Below are 20,256 nucleotides of genomic sequence, written 5' to 3' on the forward strand. Positions count from 1 at the left end.
TAGGATGTGGTATGGTGTGGTGTGCTATGGTTTGGTGTAGTGTGGTGTGGTGTGGGGTGATTTGGTTTAGTCTGATGTGGCGTGGGGTGTGGGGTGTGGGGTGTGGGACATTGTAGCGGGCCACTCAGGTTTTTTGACCACACACGCCCGACAAAAACTTGGACAAGTCGACCTTGGCTGAGGGTCGGCTGGGCAAGGAATTGAGATGGGGGAAGGTGACAGGAGACGGTGGGGTAAAGAGGGGGGATGAAGGAGGAGGGGGTGAAGAGAGATAAAGGTGACAGATGGATAGGGTGGAGGAATGAGAAGGGAGAGGGGGATAGGGTGGAGGAATGAGAAGGGGGAGGGGGATAGGGTGGAGGAATAAGGAGGGACAGGGGGATAGGGTGGAGGAATGAGAAGGGGAACGGGGACAGGTGGAGGAATGAGAAGGGGAACGGGGACAGGTGGAGGAATGAGGAGGGACGATATGGAGTCATGGATGGAGGGAATGAGTTGGGGGATAGGGAAGTGGATGGAGGAATGATGAAGGTGGGAATAGGTGGCAAGGGTGGGGGGATGGGGGAGGGGAGAACAAGGGAGATGGGGTGAGGAGGGGGAGAGGATAGACGTGAGGGAGAGAGGGAGGCAGGGAGTTGAGGTGATGGGAAGAGGGAATTGGAAGGAGGGAGGGAGAGAGGGAGGGATTAAGGAGTTGCATTAATCAAGGATCTTAACTCTCCAATGCTCAGAACAGTTCTAGCATTCTCATCCAGCTAACACAAGACGATTTCATTCAATTGTAAATGGCAACAAATTGGCAGGAAAGAGATGCAGTTTTCCTTTTCATTTTTCTTGTTGTTTTTTTACCTATTCATTCAGTTCCATATTCAGTTTTGACTCCGAGAAGACTGATATGCACTGAATGAAAACAAAAGAAAAACGAACGCACATATACACAATTTGCGTCCAATGGAATGGCATGGGAGAGGGCGACATGGAGGCGATATGTTTGTGGCCACCCCTTACGGGATTAAGGCGTCTGGCAATAGATAGATAGATAGAATATACTCACATTAATTTTTGCAAAGCTACATGAGGGGAGGAAAAGAATAATAAGCACAAAATCTGATGCACAAATTAATCCCATTTATCCAGTGAGATTTCTTTTAGTTTTTTGTGTTCTTAAAGACGATTTAATTCGACCTGAGACAGACATTACGTAGTGCAGAGAGGGAGTGAAGGCCGTATCGAACACCCATACCTAGAAATGTCCCTCCTATGCTGAATAAAATCGTCTGGATTGTCTCTACCTCTTAGACGATTTAGGGTCGATATTTTGCAGTGAAGGGATAATGAAGGCTGTATCTAACCCCTACAGTTTGAAAAAGTCTCCCATGCTGAATAAAATCGTCTGGCGGTAGGAAGTATGAAGTGAAAAGACGCCACTGTAGCGAAGGGTTAAGCTTGAGAAAGTTTGTAAATATGGAACCAAGGGACAGGGATTGGGGGTGGGGAGCTGGGGAAGGGAAGGGAAGGGAGGGGGGGAAGGGAAGGGGGTGGGAGAGGGAGAGTAAGGGGAGAAAGAGTAGGGGAGGGTGGCAAAGAGGAGGGGTTACTGGGAGGGAGGAGGGAGACGAAGGGTGGGAGTGAGGAGGTAAGATAAAGGAGGGGGTTTATGGAGGGGGATAAGGGGTGATTTAGGGGGGTGGTGGAGCAGGGGAGGGAGCTAGGAAGGGGTATGGGGAGGTAGGGGGAGGGAATAGTGGGGTGGGAGAGGAAGAGAGATAAGGGGTAATGGAGGGAGGGGGTAGTGGAGGGGACAGGAGTAGGGGAGGGAAGAATATGGAAGGGGAGGGGAGGGGAGGGAAGGGGAGGGGAGGGGAATGGGGACTAAGGATAAGGGGGAGGGGGAAAGAGGAGGGAGGGGTACTTATCACCTGGCCATAACTTACTTAACCTCAATTACACATTATTACCTAACTGTATCTCCGTATTCTCAACGAAATTCCAGTATGTGTGTGTGTGTGTGTGTACAATTCCAAGCCTTATTAACTCAACAATGCTTGATTCAATACATGTAATCTAGTTTATAATAAAAATTGGGGTGTTTTCTCACTGTCTTTGGTCATTTCTTTACACCTATTCCTCAGCGATTTATTTTACCTTTTACAAATTTGTATGTTTTAATAGGTAACTGATGCAAACTATATCAATATTAGTAAAAAAATAAATACCACACTACAGAACATTAAGGTGTGGTAATGCAAAATAAATCGCTAAGGGAACGGTACTACGGTCTCATATACCCGTGAAAATATGGCTTGTTATTCCTCTCCGTTTTCTTTATTCAGCATAGGGGAGACTTTTAGAGATGGCGAGGATCGATCTAGCGTTCATTTACATCTCTTCTCAATTGGGGAGGGCGCCTTCACGTGGTGGCACCGATATGGCTGGGCGGGGAAGGAGCCGGGTTATATAGATATTCCATAGTCTCCCCCCAATCCTGGAAAAATAATGTGGACCGCAGAAGAATCCCAGTTTTCGATTCGTAGTCCATAAGAATTACGTTTAAATGAGCCTGGAGTTACAACTACTATTACTGCTACTACTACTACTACTGCTACTACTACTACTACTATTATTACCACCACTACCATTACCACCACCACCACCACCACCACCACTACTACTACTACTACTAGGGGCTCAGTAAACCACAATCAACTGCTTAAAATACAAATGAGATCAAACTAACACAACCTAAACGGGCATGAAAATGATAACAGATACAACTGTTAACTAATTCTCCTTCAGTGTCTTCCTGTCATCCACAAATATCACGTCACATAAACCCATAAACCCTACACTGCTTTTTAGGATCATTTTTCTTGGACTTCCTGTAACATCTATCTCTCAGTGATTTATTCTGAGTGTTACATCCAAATATCCTCTTGTAAGCGACTGATGTATCGTTATTACAAGGAAATTAATGTGGTACAAGGGAGTGTAAAGCTTTACTATGAAATAAGTCGGTAAGGAAGAGGTGCTACGAAGCTTTCCATGACGAGAATACGTGTTTTTTTTCCAGTTATACATAAATCTCTCAAGACAAGAACACACAACATATTTTTTTTAGACAAACCTTCACAAATCACATTTTCCCTTTTTTTTCCCCTTCTTTTCCTTTCTTCTTTTGTTTTTTTAACTATTTCCGGAGGTGTCGGCTACTGTAATATCAATAAAATCCTTTGACGATACAAGGAATAATCCAGAACTTAATTCAGCGTCGTCCAGTAGGGGTTAAAGACACACTGATAGTAGCGGGTTGTAGCTTTTTTTTTTTTTTATAACAGAACGGAGGAAGGAATAACAAATGAATAAAAAATAATAATAATAATAATAATACATACACGAAATTGCTGGCGTCCTCCATTCATAAAAAATCTGTTACAGTTGGACTTGAACAGCTGTGGGTTGAAGTTTGGAGGGAAACAACTCTGGGGAAGCGAGTTCCAAAGAGATGCAGTTCGGGGAATAAAAGACTTCTGATAGGTGGAAGTTCTGCAATATGGCAGTGTGACATTCCAGGCATGAGCGCTTATACGACAATCGCTTACCATCTGGCCAGCCGACGTGTGCGAGGACAGAATCAAATACCCAGGTAATTCACCGGGTCGGTCAGGATCACTTGATGGTCGTGATCGTCAGCTTTTAACCCTCCCGGAAGGGAGCTGAGAGCTCATATAGTCCGATCTAAGGGTAAGGCTGTGACCTTCACACACACACACACACACCCGTCCCCTTGCTCAAGGGGGACAGTAACCACCCACTTCGTCAGTGAAACTTTTCGCAACCTGAGCGAGGCGCGAACTCCCGTCCACCAGTTGGCAAGCGGGAACGTTACCACTGCACCAGCGAGCGGTGTTCTTCGATCCGTGCGTCATAATCTACAAGATTGCGCACCGATATTTTTTACAGCCAATGTACACTCAGCGACGGGAGTAAAAATAAATATCGTGCAGGAGGGATTAGTGAAGGCTGTTGCTAACCACTACACTGCAGAAGATTGCCATTAAGTTAAATATCATAGTCTGGAGGGAAAGAGAAAAACAGTAAAAGACGTCAATGTCCTGAAGGAGTTAGCAATCTGTGTGCATGACGTGTGGTGGTTTTGAGTTGGCGTGAAGTTAGCAACCCGTGTGTATAACGCGTGCTGGTTTTGTGTTGGCAGTGAAGTTAGCAATCTGTGTGCATGACGTGTGGTGGTTTTGAGTTGGCGTGAAGTTAGCAACCCGTGTGCATGAAGTGTGCTGGTTTTGCGTTGGCAGTGACTATTTCTCATAACTGGACAGCGGGTTTTATTGTTGTCGTGGGGAACCCCCGGCTTACGGGTTCAATCTGGCTCCACTTAACATATTATCCGGCTCACAATAATTTTCAACTTTTTATCATATGCTCTTCTTAACACCTGTCCATAACATTTCCACTTTTTACGTAGGTACAATGAAACAGTAGGGTCCGTACGCCTCTCCTGTCTTTCATAGCTGGTTCCACATATATACTTAAATGCGCCTCTCCTGTCTTTCATAGCTGGTTCCACATATATACTTAAATGAGAGACAGTGGACAAAGGAAGGCAATCAACCATAGATGGAGAAAGTATGCATGTCAGTCCACTACGATATATTCAAACGTTTATATATCGACTGGTGAAAGAGAGGCAGAAGAAGCAAAGGGGCTAACTAATGCCAGATTATTGTATTCAGCCTTTGGTTCCTTCTTCTTTGCATATAAAAAATAATAACTGATAAAACTGGGTGCCATGAATCCCCTTCATGGTCGGGACTGTTCTAATATTTTATTCCAATTAATATTAGAAAATATTATTCAGTTGAGAAGCCTGAGAGTGTAAAGGTATCTTAAACATCACAGCCTGCACATAAGCGAAAAATCTATCAATCTATCTATTCCCAGACGCCTTAAATCCATAAGGGGTGGCCACAAACAAATCGCCTCCATGTCGCCTTGTCTCCCGCCATTTCACTACCCTGCTCCCAGTCCACACACCCCCTCTGTCCTATACCTCTCTACTCCATCTCTCCACCTCATCCTTGGCCTCCCCCTCCCTCGCCCCCACCCCTCCTCCACCTCATTAATTTGTATCACACAATATTTCAGTCACACAAAACACACTGACGTCATTTTCTTCAGTCCATCATTATCACCACCACCACCATCATCATCATCATCATCATCATCATCAGTAGCATTAATCTCCATCACACAGTATCTCAAGCAAACAAAACGCACTGATGTCACTTTGTTCAGTCCATCATCATCATCATCATCATCTTTTTTTCCTCTTTAAGATACGGGTGAGGTAGGATCCGGAAAACAATTAGGAAAGGGAAAGCACTCAAAGGAGGACTAGCACCATCGTAGGCTACCCAGCGAAACAGACCAAAGACTCCTACACAAACTGACATTCAAGCCCCCAGAATCACGGTTCCTCCTTCCGCGTGTGACTCTGCTTTTTATTCATTCATTTATTTATTTATTTATTTATTTACCTTCTTTGAGGGGGTTAAGACTAAGGAAGCCAAAGAAGTGATACCGGACACCAGGTTAAGAAACTACTTGGCAAGGTGTTCCATTATAAAAAAAAAAAAAAGTAACCATATACAGAATAAGCGTTCACTGCCTGAGTAGTGGTAGTTGTAGTAGTAGTAGCAGTAGCATTAGTAGTGGTAGTAGTAGTAGTAGTAATAGTAGTAGTAGCAGATGCAACACCAGGCTCATCTGAAACTTGAACCATGTGGGCTGCAGGCTACAGTTGTCCTTCTGCAGCAGTCCACCATCCTCCTTTTGGGGGATAGGGAGGGAACTGAAGGACATTTGCATAGCAGGGCAACGGATTCACCCAGCCACATCGGTGCTACCAGGTGAAGGCGTCCCTACCCACTGATTGAGAAACTGGACTCTACATGATTTTACCTGCGCTATATGAATGAAGAGCAACTATTTTGGAAAGAGACGTGACAACGTAAGAATACATGTGTTAAAGTGTGCATGTAAGAGATTAAAAAAAAAAAAAGGTGGAATTATACAACCAAAAGCAAGAAGAAAAACAGGCAGACAGACATGGAAAAGGTGTGAATGTAAGGGACTGAGATAAAAAGGAGAGAATACCAATAAAGGGAAGGTAAAACGGACACATAAATAAAAAATAAAAATAAAGACGAAAGGGAATGATGAGTGCAGATCAACATTAAGAACAGCTGGATCTGTGTTGGTGTACAAAGAAGGAAGTTGGTGGCAAGGAATGCGACCCTGGTAGACCTGAAGAACGCTGTGAAGAGACTGAAGAATGGGGAAGGTAGGATATGTTGGTGAGGTGTAGGGAGGAATGTAAATGGTAGTGGAGAGAGTGGAATGAAGGGTTTAAGAGAATTGTGCCAAAGCCTTTTTTTTAGGTATGTCTCGGGGCATAGGCTTCACATCCTGTTCCCAAGGACCAGTAGTCCTCCTACATACCATACATCTCCAACATGTCACCACTTCGGCACTAACCAACAAGAAAATGACTCAAAGATGCAAGACTATCAACATCAGAATCTGCGGCCATGTAGCAGGTTCCAATAATGTTCAAACTAAACGTGACGGCAGCCTGAACTCGACTGACCATTGTGATAAGAAAATTAGTGTAAAAAACGACTTGTCAATTTGTAAACGCCCCTCCATAGACTAGAGTGATGAGGATAGGAGAATTTTACGATTGTGACGGACCATTGTGATAAGGAAACTGATGCAAAAACTGACTTGTTAATATGTAAACGGCCCTCCATAGAGTAGGATAATGAGGGTGGGAGAATTTTACGACTGTCAGCTCTTGAAAAATAAAAATAAAAATAAGCAGAATTAAAACTCATGGGCATCGCTGGCATTTGAGGTTAGGGAGTATAACAACATCAACAATGGTCTTCATTTTCTTCCCTATTCCATCTGTGCCCACGCTTCACCACCACCATCACGCCTCCACCACCACGCCTCACCACCACTACCACCACTACTGCTATAGATAACATAAAAGGGAATGCTAAGGTGTACGGTGCAAAACAAATCACTGAGGAGGAGGTATGACGAAAACCTCAACACTTAGATGGCGGGTCTTAGATGTGCGGCTACGGGACCATCTCACCCTTGACATTTTCCCGCCCGACCCGCCCAGCCGCCGCGCCCACCACACCGTCGTCACCCGCCCAACAAGTCATCTGCATCACCATATCCTTCTCTTTTTTCCTTACACGTATGCAGTCAACGTGCCCTAACTTCTTTACATTTGCGATTTGGCGAGTGTTCCTATAGCAAATCCGACTACTACTACTACTACTATTACTACTACTACTACTACTACTACTACTACTAAAAATAATAATAATAATAATAAATAATAACTGTTATCTAGGCATTGGTTCAGAGACATGACTTCAGAGGCTTTATTTTACCTGTGCCCTGAGCTGCAAGGTGTATGAGGGCATAATTAACGGCACTCTTTAAATAACACCCGCCTTCACAGGTTGTCCTCATCCCACCCGCCTCCACCCATCACCAATCCCCCTTCATCCAGCCCACACCTCACCACCCACCCCACCCTTCTTGTATTGCCCCACCCACACCTCTCCACCCACCCCACCCTTTTTGTATTGCCCCACCCACATCTCATCACCCATTCCACCATTTTTATGTTCCCCTCACTCACATCTCTCCACCCATCCCACCCTTAATATACTCCTACACCCACACCTCTCCACCCACTCCACCCTTTTCATATTCCCCCACCCACACCTCACCATCCATCCCACCCCACATAGAACTTTTAAGACAAACCTTTCATTACCATCAGCATTGCCCTCCATACCAAGCCCATCTTCACAGGGTGTGCTTTTACCACCCTCCCCAGCCACCTACAACCCCTGTCCCACCCAGCCCACTCACTCACGTCCGCCCAACTCACTTTCTTTCTTTTTTTTTAAATCCTACATCTGACTTGCACCTTACCTTCCTACAACAACACTCATCTTGACTCTATAAACATCTCTGCATCCACCCCACCCAATTTTCTTCACAGGGTATACGCCCCCCATCGTGCCCCATCCTATCCACTCATCTCTGTCCATCCTGCCTAATCCTTTGAACCCTGAATTAGCATAAAGCCAAAATCATTCTAACAGCTCATGGCTGACACACGAGTCTAAAAACAATCAGTATTTCACGTAATTCAGTGAGGTGGACTTGAAAATCCTTACAAGAACATGAAAAACCAAAACTCTCATACAAAAAAAAAAAAAAATGAACTGTCAGGATTGATTCTCACGGCACATAAATTCACAGGTATGATCTAAGCCAGTGTTTATTTACCCCTTCACACCGACAACGTATATTAAATTTCAATCTTACTAACTTTTAAAAATTCTTGTCTAATTTTGGAGATTATTTACAGGATCTGGGTTAAAAACAGTCTTCATTAACCTCTTCACCTATTTCCCTCCCTAAATTAAATATCGTTTAAATGTAGCAAGAATGAAAATAAAATACATCGTCTTCAAGGGGTTAAAATAAACAGACTTAGCCTCTTCACCGCCTACTTTCCCTCCCTAAACTGAATATCGTTTCAATGTAGCAAGAATGAAAATAAAGTACCCGGTACATCATTATCTTAAAGGGGGTTGACTTGATGGGGCTGCAGTGATCTGAAAGTGTCTGAATTGAATGAGATAGTCATGAAAATATCCGCTCGGGTTTGAACATGGCTGAAAAGAACAAGGTGGCGAGAAATAACCCAAGCTGCCCTGTATATCACTGAACCTACTTTGACCAGGCTGGGCTTCAGGTGGGTGTGAGGGGCTTCATCTGACCCAGTAGGACCTGAAATGCCCTGACCTACACCCACCTGAATGACCTTGAGGGGATTGAAAGGACCTAGGCTGGTATTCTAGTCGGTTAAGGAAGCTCCCTAACACCTCTTACTTGGCGATTTGGTTTTCAATATGACTGGTTCATATCCTTTTGTACGTTATTTATGCAGAGTATGGCGATGTTGGAAGGATTCATATAACGCAGAAAAGGACAGGAAGGTGTAATGAGCAAAATAAATCGCTTAGGAAAAAGTGTTAGGGAACTTCCTTAATCCCCTAAATCAAATGACTACCTATCTATCCATTGCCAGACGCCACAATCCCGTAAGGGGTGGCCATTTGACTTTGAGTTTGTTGTTTTACAGGGAAGTGCACTGACCCTCCACCAACCCACTTGTTGACACGTAGGGAGCACGTATGGTTTGGTTATATGGTTACCACCCAGCGTTGTAAATGGTTTCTTGGCTTACTGGAAACCATTTGGCTTGTCACTCAATGTAAAGCCACCTGTAAAGAAAAGAAAAGCAATAAGAATTGACAGGAAAGATGGGATAAATAGGAAGAGAGGAGGGCAGGCACAGAAAAAGAATGATAAAGGCTAAGGAAAAAGCAGGCAGCACTACATCAAGTGAGTGGATGATGGTCGCCACCACCTACACACTCTTTTATTTTACTCTTGCTGCCATGTGAATATTTTTACCATTTTATGCAGTTGAAGATAGAGCTGAAGTAATGAAGAGGCTAACCAAGGCTCTATCTGACTTTAGCACTTTGAAAAATTCCCCTCAATGTGAATAAAATCCTTTGGTTGGGAGGAGAATAAAATGAAAAGAAGTCACATTAAGGAAGGAGAGTTTAAAAAGACGTTATTGCTCTAAGTTAAGGTGGAATATGCAAGATAAAGCGCTAAGGAAAAGGTGCCACGGCTCACGGCTCAGAAAATACCAGGGATACTCAACCGTGCCATCTAGCGGTATCAAGGCTAATTACCACCCGCAGCTTTTACCAATAACTTACACACACACACACACACACACACACACACACACACACACACCGCTCGCTGGTGCAGTGGTAACGTTCTCGTTTGCCTACTGGTGGACGGGAGTTAGCGCCTCGCTCAGGTTGCGAAAAGTTTCACTGATGAAGTGGGTGGTTACTGTCCCCCTCGAGCAAGGGGACGGGTGTGTGCGTGAGTGAAGGTCACAGCCTTGCCCTTAGATCGGACTATATGAGCTCTCAGCTCCCTTCCGGGAGGGTAAAAGCTGACGATCACGACCATCAAGTGATCCTGACCGACCCGGTGAATTACACACACACACACACACACACACATTTCCCTCTTCCCGGTCTGCCCACTTGTGCCGGGAATGTACCCTATAATACGGCGTCTGGGCATGTCAAAGGTCATGAATAAAAAAATAAATAAATCAGTTTTCACATTGCCTTTATCATCATCATCATCATCACTGTCAACATCATTATTATCATCATCATCATCATCATCATCATCATCATCACTATCAACATCGTCATTATCACCATTATCATCATTACCACCATCCTCATCATCCCCACCACCATCAACATCATCATCATCATCATCATCATCATCATCATCGTCAATCAGTCAGTCAATGTATCTATCCAGTCATACATCGCTGGCCAATCCCAACCTTATTTCCGGGTACTGAACTGGCTAGGTAGGATGCAGAAGTGGAAAGAGGAAAGCGAGAAAGTAAGAGATTTATTAACAAAGTGTCTAGTGAAATGAACCAGGCATCTATTTACCCATCAGTCAAGTCTTCGAATTTCTCGGCTTCTCCTCACAAGCAAAACATCTACACAAAAATAGGTATTACATGACTTTTGTGGGATAGAGACATTTTGCCCTTGCTCTCTCTTACTTCTTCTACCCGTCTCCCTTCCGCTTCTCCCTCCCACCTTCCCTCCCTTCTATTCTCTTTCCCACCCTCTACTTTCTCCCTCCCTCCTCTCATTAATACTCCATCTAGCGAGAAATAATTGAGTTCAAAGTTAAAAACGATGATGCAGCTTTTGTCTCTTGCTTCCAGTACATACTTCTTTAATTAATCAGTTCTCAGCCAATCTAACACACACCTTCCTGATGTTCTCTCGCATCTTCTATATATTTTTTTTCTGTTCTATAGAAACATCTTTGGCACCAGCGCTTTACTACACTCAAGCGTCTGATCTCGGCACTTCCCTTTCCCATTCACCTCTCTTTTCTTTCACCACACAAAGAAGTCTGTTTCCATTCACCAACATATCACACTGTGGAAGTGTTGGGTGGGACAGAGACGGGTAAGAGCTTGGATTCTTTATTTTCTTTATTTTCTCTATCAAAGATCAGTTCTGCGTAACCCAAAACGTTCAAATTAGCCCCGAAGGTGTGTGATTAACGAGGGAAGCATTCACACATTTTCCCCGAAACAACCGTCGCAATACAATCCAGATCCCTATTTCAGTTCCAGGAGGGACCAAAATGGAGTGAACATAACATTAAATCACAGTTTCACGAGAGGAAAGTGCGTACCACCTAAAACTTAGCTTTTATACCAGTAACTTCATCGAATCTCTGTCCTTATCAGCCATCCGTGCGCATCACATCATTCATTTTACCACCCAAGCACAGTACCTCCCATGCCCGACTCAGCTTCTCCCTACCCTGCAATACTTTATTTATCCACCTCCTATACTCCTTTTACTTTAACTTGGCCTACAATTGCCATCTGCCCTTTTTCATTTCTGAGTTTGTAGCAATAGATTAACACTTGAATAGGATGGTAGTCACAAAACAGTGCCATGAGAGGACAGAGAGCCGTAATATTGTCTATTCTTCAGTCATTGAACTACGAAAAGAAACGCTGCGATAGAACGAAAATCTAGACCAAGTTAAGGAGAAAAAATTATCACTTCCAGCCATCTAGCTACTAATCTACTCACTAAATATCTTCCTACTGAACTGAGGGACGTTTACATCACCGGGTACTGGCGCCGCCAAGTTATATCGGTGCCAATGTGTGAAGGCGTCCCTCTCCACCACGGTAATTACTGACAGACTCCAGGATATATAATTACGAACAGATGTTATGGTATTAGCAGGGGTATTTTCGTGAATTATCAATGGACATAAGGAAATTAGTGTTATTAGGAAGTCTTCAGTAGGTGTCTAGGGGTCCCGCGTCGAAGATGGCCGTGTGTTTACATTCTGGGGTTTGTTGTCAGGAGGTCATTGAAGCCTTTCCTGTCATATAATGGGTAGCCCGTAAATAGCACTCCTGGAGAAACTCACCTGGGGGAATATTATGCATAGAGGGATGGTTCAGTCTGCTGGTGTGGGCGTGGCAATGGAAATAGGAGATGAATAAATGACGCAGGACAGATATTAACATACCTGAGTGAGTCGTCTCTTCAATACACGAATGGTCTCCTTCCCTTAAATGATCTGGACTACTTTTGCCTAGCCCCGGGGCCCTACCAAGTCCAAAATAGGTGATGGAGGAGTTCTTGTTATTGTGTGTGTGTGTGTGTGTGTGTGTGTGTGTGTGTGTGTGTGTGTGTGTGTGTGTCTTTTTTTGTCATCCTCTGGCGCAACAACAGTTAGGATTCAGTCTGTCAAAGGAGCGACATTCCTCTCTAATAAGTGTGTGTGTGTGTGTGTGTGTGTGTGTGTGTGTGTGTGTGTGTGTGTGTGTGTGTGTGTGTGTGTGTGTGTGTGTGTGTGTGTGTGTGTGTGTGTGAGTGTTTTGATCCTTCATGTGCACGCGCGCACGCGCGCGCGCGCGCGTGTGTGTGTGTGTGTGTGTGTGTGTGTGTGTGTGTGTGTGTGTGTGTGTGTGTGTGTGTGTGTGTGTGTGTGTGTGTGTGTGTTTGTTTATGTGTGTGTGTGTGTGTGTGTGTGTGTGTAAGAAGGTCAATAAGTGTCTCTGTATAAGTGTATAAGTAACGGTACACTCAGGGTCCTCTCCTTCTTGCCCCACCCTACCTCTGTGTAACTTTTATTTGGTACACACACACACACACACACACACACACACACACACACGAACAAGCATCTGGCTGTCCCTGTATCTAAGCTGAATTTATGGTGGGCAAATGAGCATGAGTCTCCTTGGTTACTATAGTTCTTTCACCATAAGCTGATCCAGATTGGGGTCCTCCGGCTTATTTCAGATAGCTCTATGCCAAAATAAGACAATATTACGGCTCTGCTTCCTCTCTATACCACTTCTTTGTGAGGTATGCACTCTCTGCCTCAGGGGTATGGAGTACGAATTTACTGTGATCAGGAGCCGCATTGATCAGCAGTTCGCATAAGTTAGAGTTTTTGTTAACATTGTAGCTTTAAAAATATGACTAGCGACCGCAGCTGTTGGCGTGTTTGGGTCCTCGAATTGTATTATGAAGACTATCTCACATCCTTCACAGTACTACTCCAAAATGATAGTGGTTATATTAGATACAAAATAGTGGCAGTAGTAGCAGTAGTAGTAATAGTAGTTGTAGTGGTAGTTGTTGTTGTTGTTGTTGTTGTTGTTGTTGGTGGTGGTGGTGGTGGCCCCATAATCGTCTGAAACGTGAACCTACAGGGTGAAGTTGCCTCTCTTCTAAAGTCCACCATCCTCTTCTCGGGGGACAGGAGAGGAGTGGAGGGGACGTTGGTATATCCAGGCAGTAAAGCCGCTTTGTTATATCGGTGCTACCTCGTGAAGGAGTCAGTCTCCCGCATGACTACGGTAGCCTATGAACTGAGTTAAATGAAGATCAATGTATCATGCAACGGCAGTTTATTTCAACCCACCCCCCTTTTCTTTATTCTCTCCAGACGGTTTTATTCATCCACCCCTCCATCATCCAATCCTTTTCTTGCTCCATCAGAAGCGTAAGGACCAGGGGCTAGACTACTTAGTCCTGATATGTAAGGCAAGGATGACCAGCCTCCCTCATCCCTGAGTGGCATTATGTAACCAATAAACCCCAACCAACCCTCCAATGTAAACCTTTACGGGCTCCACCCAGACGGAGTGCCTTATCACGCTACACCACCAGGCGTCAGTAATTATATGCTTACCATCCAGTGTAGTTGGATAGTCGCTCAATTTAGCATCACCTTAAATTTGCACTACATCGCGTGAGTGGATGGTGAGTTGGAAAAGCTTCTCTTACTGAAGGGGTTACTGTAGGCTATATCTAACCCATCTTTTTGAAAGTCCACAGAACCTAATTAAAGGCGTGTGGAGGTATCAAGGACGAAATGTAAATGACGCACTCGGGGTGATGAGCGAAATTTTGTCAGTGTTTTCAAATATATTCACTTAACACCATCATCATTACTATCATCACCACCACCACATCACCATCATCATCTTCACCATTATCACCACCACCATCATCACCACCACCATCATCACCACCACCACCATAACGTCATCTTCACCATAATCATCATCACCACCACAACGTCCTCTTCTTGAGAGGGGCGCCTTCACGTGGTGGCACAGAGATAAATAGCTAGGTGACACCACTGCCTGGTTAGACAAACAACTCTCAGCTACTTCCCTGTCCCCTAGAACGAGAATGTTAGACTGGAAGGGCATTTAAAGCTGTCAGACGACTTGATGCCGATTTCATACTAGCAACATCAGCTGTGTTCAGGCCCAACCACATTAATGCAGGCAATTTCCAAAGAAATTAAATTATCTCAGATCCTTTCAGCACACTACAGATCCTTCAAATCAATTCAAATCAATGGAGATCGATGCAGGTCATGTTCGTGAAGGAGTTCTAAAAAAAAATAATAATAATAATTATAATAATCCCTTTTAGCTCAAGGTCTCTCCAACACATGGGAGTCAGGTCTTGCTAATCCTTTCATTTTCAGTTCCATCTCATCCATTCCACACAGACTGGCTCAGGTTATATCCATGCAGGCGTGTACCGAAATAAACCCAGCTGGTGTACCGATGTTCATGGATTTTTTTTTAACAGGTCAGAGTAGAAATGGGTGAGGTGAGCTTAGAGGTGAGCATACAGGTGAGCATAGGGGCGGGCATACAGGTGAACATACAGGTGCGCATACAGGTAAGCATAAAGGTGAGCATACAGGTGAGCATAAAGGTGAGCACAGAGGTTAGCATACAGGTGAGCATACAGGTGGGCATAGAAGTTCATCGAATTCCACGCAGTTCCGTCAAATGAAATCAAAGTGACTCTATACTATTCACTTTACTTTCGCCTAAAACTGCCATCCCTCCGCCTTGAATGCTGAGTAATAGCAATAGAATAAAGCTAGAATATAATACTAGTCACGAAGAAGTGCTACGGAAAATATATCACAGTCTTCTCTTTTTCTTCCACTGATCTACGTGAAATAAGCTGCAAAAAGGATGAAAATTTTAGGCCAAGTTAAAGTGAGTGAAGTATAGCAGGTGGGATGGTGTCACGGGGGTGGAGGTTTAAATCAAATCTTTCTCCTTAGACCACGTACAACGGTAACAGCAAGAAGGTAAGCACGCGACGCTCTCACATACCTTGCATCTTGCACACGTACAGAAATCAACGACGTTTCTAGTTTGAACCAAAATTTTGTCCACGTATGTATGATTCCTTGCCTTGCTTCCCTCGAGACAGAGAGAGAGAGAGAGAGAGAGAGAGAGAGATTCACTATCAGTTATGTTCCAGGAAGATACTTTTTTGGAGGCTCCGTAGCACTCTTTTCTTTGCAATTTCTTCTGCATTTTACACCATATCGTCTTGTATGTTATGTATGCAACCCACGGCAGTATTGAAATGCTGTAAATTGTAAGCAAGGAAATACTAAGGTGCAGTAAGCAAAATAAATCGCTAAGGAGAAGTTGTGCACAGCCTCCCATGTCACCTAAAATTCAACCTTGGAGACAGTTGTCTTAAAATGCAAATAAGACGAAGAGGAAAAAGAAGAGGAAGAAGAACAGGAAGAAGAAGAAGAAGAAGAAGATGATGATGATGATGATGATGATGATGATGATGATGATGATGATGATGAAGGACAAGGAGGAAGAGGAGAAGAAGAAAAAAGAAGAGAAGGAGCGTTGTGAAGCCAGGTTTCATTGGACGAGGGAACCGAGGAGAGGCCAAGCCCAATTTCGGGAGGGCCAAATGCTAGACATTGTCCACAAGTTAAATGATCCAAATTTCATATTGGGAGACCAGCGGGGTGGCCAAAGGTCTGAGCTGGAAGGACCTTCCCCTTCCCTTTTTAGCTACGCCACTAAGAAGAAGGAGGAGGAGGAGGAGGAGGAACTATAAAAAAGAAAAGTTACAATTTTCCAGTACTTTCCCCCGTGCGGTTCAGTTCCGCCATCCTACGTACGAAACTTGACACAGGAAAAAAATGAAGAATCCGTATCGCGTCCTCATTGGCTAACTGTTGGTGACGTCAGAGCGGGGCCGTATCGGTATATAAACAGGAGGGCGCCTATTGCACTCCACCATCTCTACATTCCCGTAAGCACCCGACAACATGAAGGCTCTGGTGAGTTAGTAATCTTTGTTGGCTGCAGCTTTAAACATGGACACTGAAATATTTAAAGTGGACGCTGAAATATTCAAACATGGACACTGAAATATTCAAACATGGACACTGAAATGTTTAAACTAGACTGATGAAATATATAATGAATGATTTCGTGAGCCATATTGTCTTCCCTGGTGAAGAGGTTGTGCGATGATTTGGTTGTGAAGTTGGCTTAGGAGTCGTAGTCTCTTTTCCCCAGCGATTTATTGTGCTCATGTCAGTTCTATATTCCCTTGATGTCACTGATCCAGACTATATCGATATTAAGAGGATTTAAATAATATGGAAGATAACACTAATGTGTAATATGCAAAATAAATCGCTAAGGGAGAGATGCAAAGGAAGCCTCTTAACCTACCTACATTACGGCTCTATGTGATGATGATGATGATGATTTGTGCGGAAATGAGGCTAGTGGAATGAGGTGAGGTTGACAGAGAGAGAGAGAGAGAGAGAGAGAGAGAGAGAGAGTGTGTGTGTGTGTGTGTGTGTGTGTGTGTGTGTGTGTGGCGGCCGTGGGGCGGGATGTCTGTGTCCTTCAGATGGTGCTGTGTGTGTGTGTGTGTGTGTGTGTGTGTGTGTGTGTGTGTGTGTGTGTGTGTGTGTGTGTGTGTGTGTGTGTGTGTGTGTGTGTGCAACAGTGTAGCGTGTACGTGTATGTATTCCAGGTGGTGCTGTGCCTAGCGGTGGCGGTCTCAGCCCTCCCTACGGGTCTGGTGGGTCCGTCTGGCACTATTGGACCGTCTGGCATGGTCGGTCCCTCAGGCCCGGTCCAGTTCCACCAGCCAGCGTGGGCGTTCCTGGGTAACCATGCCCATGCCCACGTCGCCGCCCTCAACGCTCACAGGGCCGCTGCAGCCTACAGGCCCGCCCCAGTCACGGCAACACTGTACCAGGTAGTAATGAGTCTCCTGTGTGGGTGTTTAGGGGGATTAGATCTCTTACAAGTGGGACTGGATCTCTTATAAGTGGGATTAGATCTCTTAACAAGTGGGATCAGATCTCTTAACAAGTGGGATTAGATCTCTTACAAGTGGGACTGGATCTCTTACAAGTGGAATCAGATCTCTTAACAAGTGGGATTAGATCTCTTACAAGTGGGATTAGATCTCTTAACAAGTGGAATCAGATCTCTTAACAAGTGGGATTAGATCTCTTTACAAGTCTCTAGTAAACCTACTTTGTTTTAATATCCTCCTCTATGTCGATACTGGTATAAGTGCAAGAGAATATGAAGTTATATTTTAAAATCGTTGAATGGTAAGCATATAGTTGAACGACGCCTCGTGGTAGTTGGGGTTTATTACCGCTACTCAGGGGCGACTGAGGCTGGTCATCGTCGCCTCAAAAGTCAGAAGTAAGTAGCTTATACCCAGACCCATACCCTCCTGATGGGGCAAAAAACAAAGGTCCCTAACAACTCTTCCTTACCGACTTATTTTTAGATACGGCCTAACACCTCTTCCTTACCGATTTATTTTTGGATAAGCCCAGCCAGTATCGTGTTGTACGTTAGAGTAAGGTGATATTAGAATGATTTAACCAGCACACAAGAGGACGGCAAGATATAAGAAGGCATAATAAGTCGCTCAGGAAGAGGTGTTAGGGAGCTTCCTTACCCGACGAGAATACGAGTCTGAGATTTATTACCCTCTTCCGCCAGACCAGTTTTTGAAATAGGTCTCCACAACAATAAAGATAGATAGACAGATAGATAGATAGATGGGTTGATATAAATAGAGATAGATATGGATAGATATAAGTATAATGATTGGTTGGTTGATCGATTGGTTGGTTGATAGACAGACAGATAGATAGATAGATGTGAATATTTAGGCTACATTATCTATAAGGAAACAATAAAGGATAAAACCAAGTTGTTACAATTGACTTCGTTGCCATTTTTGATTAACCATACTCTTTCCACCTTAACCTGGCCCAGATTTTCGTCCCTTTGCTGCTTATTTCACGTACCTCAGGGGCAGAGACAATGCTACGGCTGTGCACCCTTTCCATAGCACTTCTTCGTGACTAGCACCGTATCCTAGAGCTAATCCATTGCCACAACTCGGCGTTCATGATGGACAGATGGCAATTTTAGGCCAATTTGAAGTAAAAGAAGTACAATACGTGCAGTAAGCTAGTGTTTCTGAAATCACGTACACACAGTTTCCTCATTGCATATCTGACAATCAAACAGCAATGACAATGATTCTCTGTCTTAATTAACATTGTCTACTCTATAGGTAAAGAACAACCGTCTTCTTATTATCTTCTTCTTTTTCCTCCTCCTCCTCCTCCTCTTCTTCTTCTTCTCCTTCTTTTCTCATACTTCTTCTTGCTTACAGGCCGCCCCAGCTGTTGCCCTTTATGGCGTAGATGCCGCCGGCTGCGTGAATGGCCCATCCGGCAAGGTCTGTCCCAGTGGCAACATCCAGTATATTTAGATCACCCACACAGCCTTCCATCCTCCCTTCCCTGCATCCTTTTCTTTATTCATCCACTAGTTTAACATCTCGCCGCCAGGGCACCGGCACACCAACCTCAGTCATCAGTGGCTCAGATTTTTTGCGGTTCCAATAATAACTCTTCATGCAAATATTTTATACAACCTTAGGTTTACGGAGAAGTAACGTTGTGTTAAATCTGTAATGTAATAGATTTGTAAATGTAATGTGCTATAATAATTGTATAGTGTGAAGAACATACATAAATGATATACTGTAATAATCTACAATGCTTGTAATGTGTGTAAATGTTAATGTTCCGCTGAATCTCTACTGCTTAAAAATCCCTAGAGGTCAAGTTGTTAAATACATAATGTTTAAGATTCTGTAAATGGAACGTTGTGGTAAATCTGTAATATTTAAAATTATGTATATGTAAAGCTATGTTCAATCAGCATAATTTAGCATCACGTGACTAATGCATTAAACGTAAACGTGAAAAGCTTTTGAAATGTAATACTGATAAAAACCATATTGCTATCAATGTCGGGAATGTATTGTGCTAATTCTATAATTTAGGAAAAAAATCAATCTTTTCATACTTAGTGATGGCAATATAACAAAACTATTCTTATGCAGCATATCAACGGAACCCAAATAGCTGGCCGTAATCCTGTATTATGTATTATAACAATAAAAAGTACTGTATTTCAGTTCCTGGGTATAATTTCTCCTTATAATATATATATATATATATATATATATATATATATATATATATATACTAGCAAGGTACCCGGCGTTGCACGGACAAAAAGGTAAACACACTAATCCTAGACGGTAAATAAAACCCACACTTGTAGACGAAGATTATACTGTATATTTACCAAACAGTTTCGTTGAACTCGATCACCACTGAAGATGGCGGCAGTGTCCACCGAAACTGTTTGGTCAATATATTCTTCGTCTACAAGTGTGGGTTTTATTCACCGTCTTTGATTATCACGCAAGAGTGATTCATCCATTACACTCTAATCCTATTTGTTCTAGTTCAATGTTTCTTTCTTCTCCAGAGAGACCATGTACTGTACCTGTTATGCTTTTGAAGAGGTCCAGGAACTTCCTACTTCAGCTTATGCAGACCAACGCACGGTATACTGTATGTGCGCACTTGTTTACTATTACCGGTAACCTTAAATGACCTCCGACCGGTGACCTCAAATGACCTCGGATGTCAGCCTCACACAGCCCATGTCCGAACTGGAGGTCATGTGAGTCTCCATGCCAAAAATTGTTGTTGATAAAGGATTTCTCGAGATATTATTAACAACGC

The 20,256-nt window shown here is 43.6% G+C and overlaps 1 protein-coding gene across 1 annotated transcript in view; it reads left to right on the forward strand.

Annotated features, from left to right (window-relative positions):
* The window catches only part of LOC145416319 (uncharacterized), a 28,004-nt gene extending 9,081 nt beyond the window's left edge, over positions 1-18,923 (forward strand). Inside the window, exons 2-4 of the mRNA XM_080285318.1 lie at positions 14,910-15,062; positions 17,145-17,372; positions 18,825-18,923. Coding sequence (XP_080141444.1) covers positions 14,910-15,062; positions 17,145-17,372; positions 18,825-18,923 — 480 coding nt within the window. The remainder of the gene's footprint in view (positions 1-14,909; positions 15,063-17,144; positions 17,373-18,824) is intronic.
* Positions 18,924-20,256: the final 1,333 nt, after the last annotated feature.

This window comes from Coenobita brevimanus, chromosome 105 (assembly GCF_032717465.1).
Source record: "Coenobita brevimanus isolate Jiangsu-jjx chromosome 105, ASM3271746v2, whole genome shotgun sequence".
Classification (NCBI taxonomy): domain Eukaryota; kingdom Metazoa; phylum Arthropoda; class Malacostraca; order Decapoda; family Coenobitidae; genus Coenobita; species Coenobita brevimanus.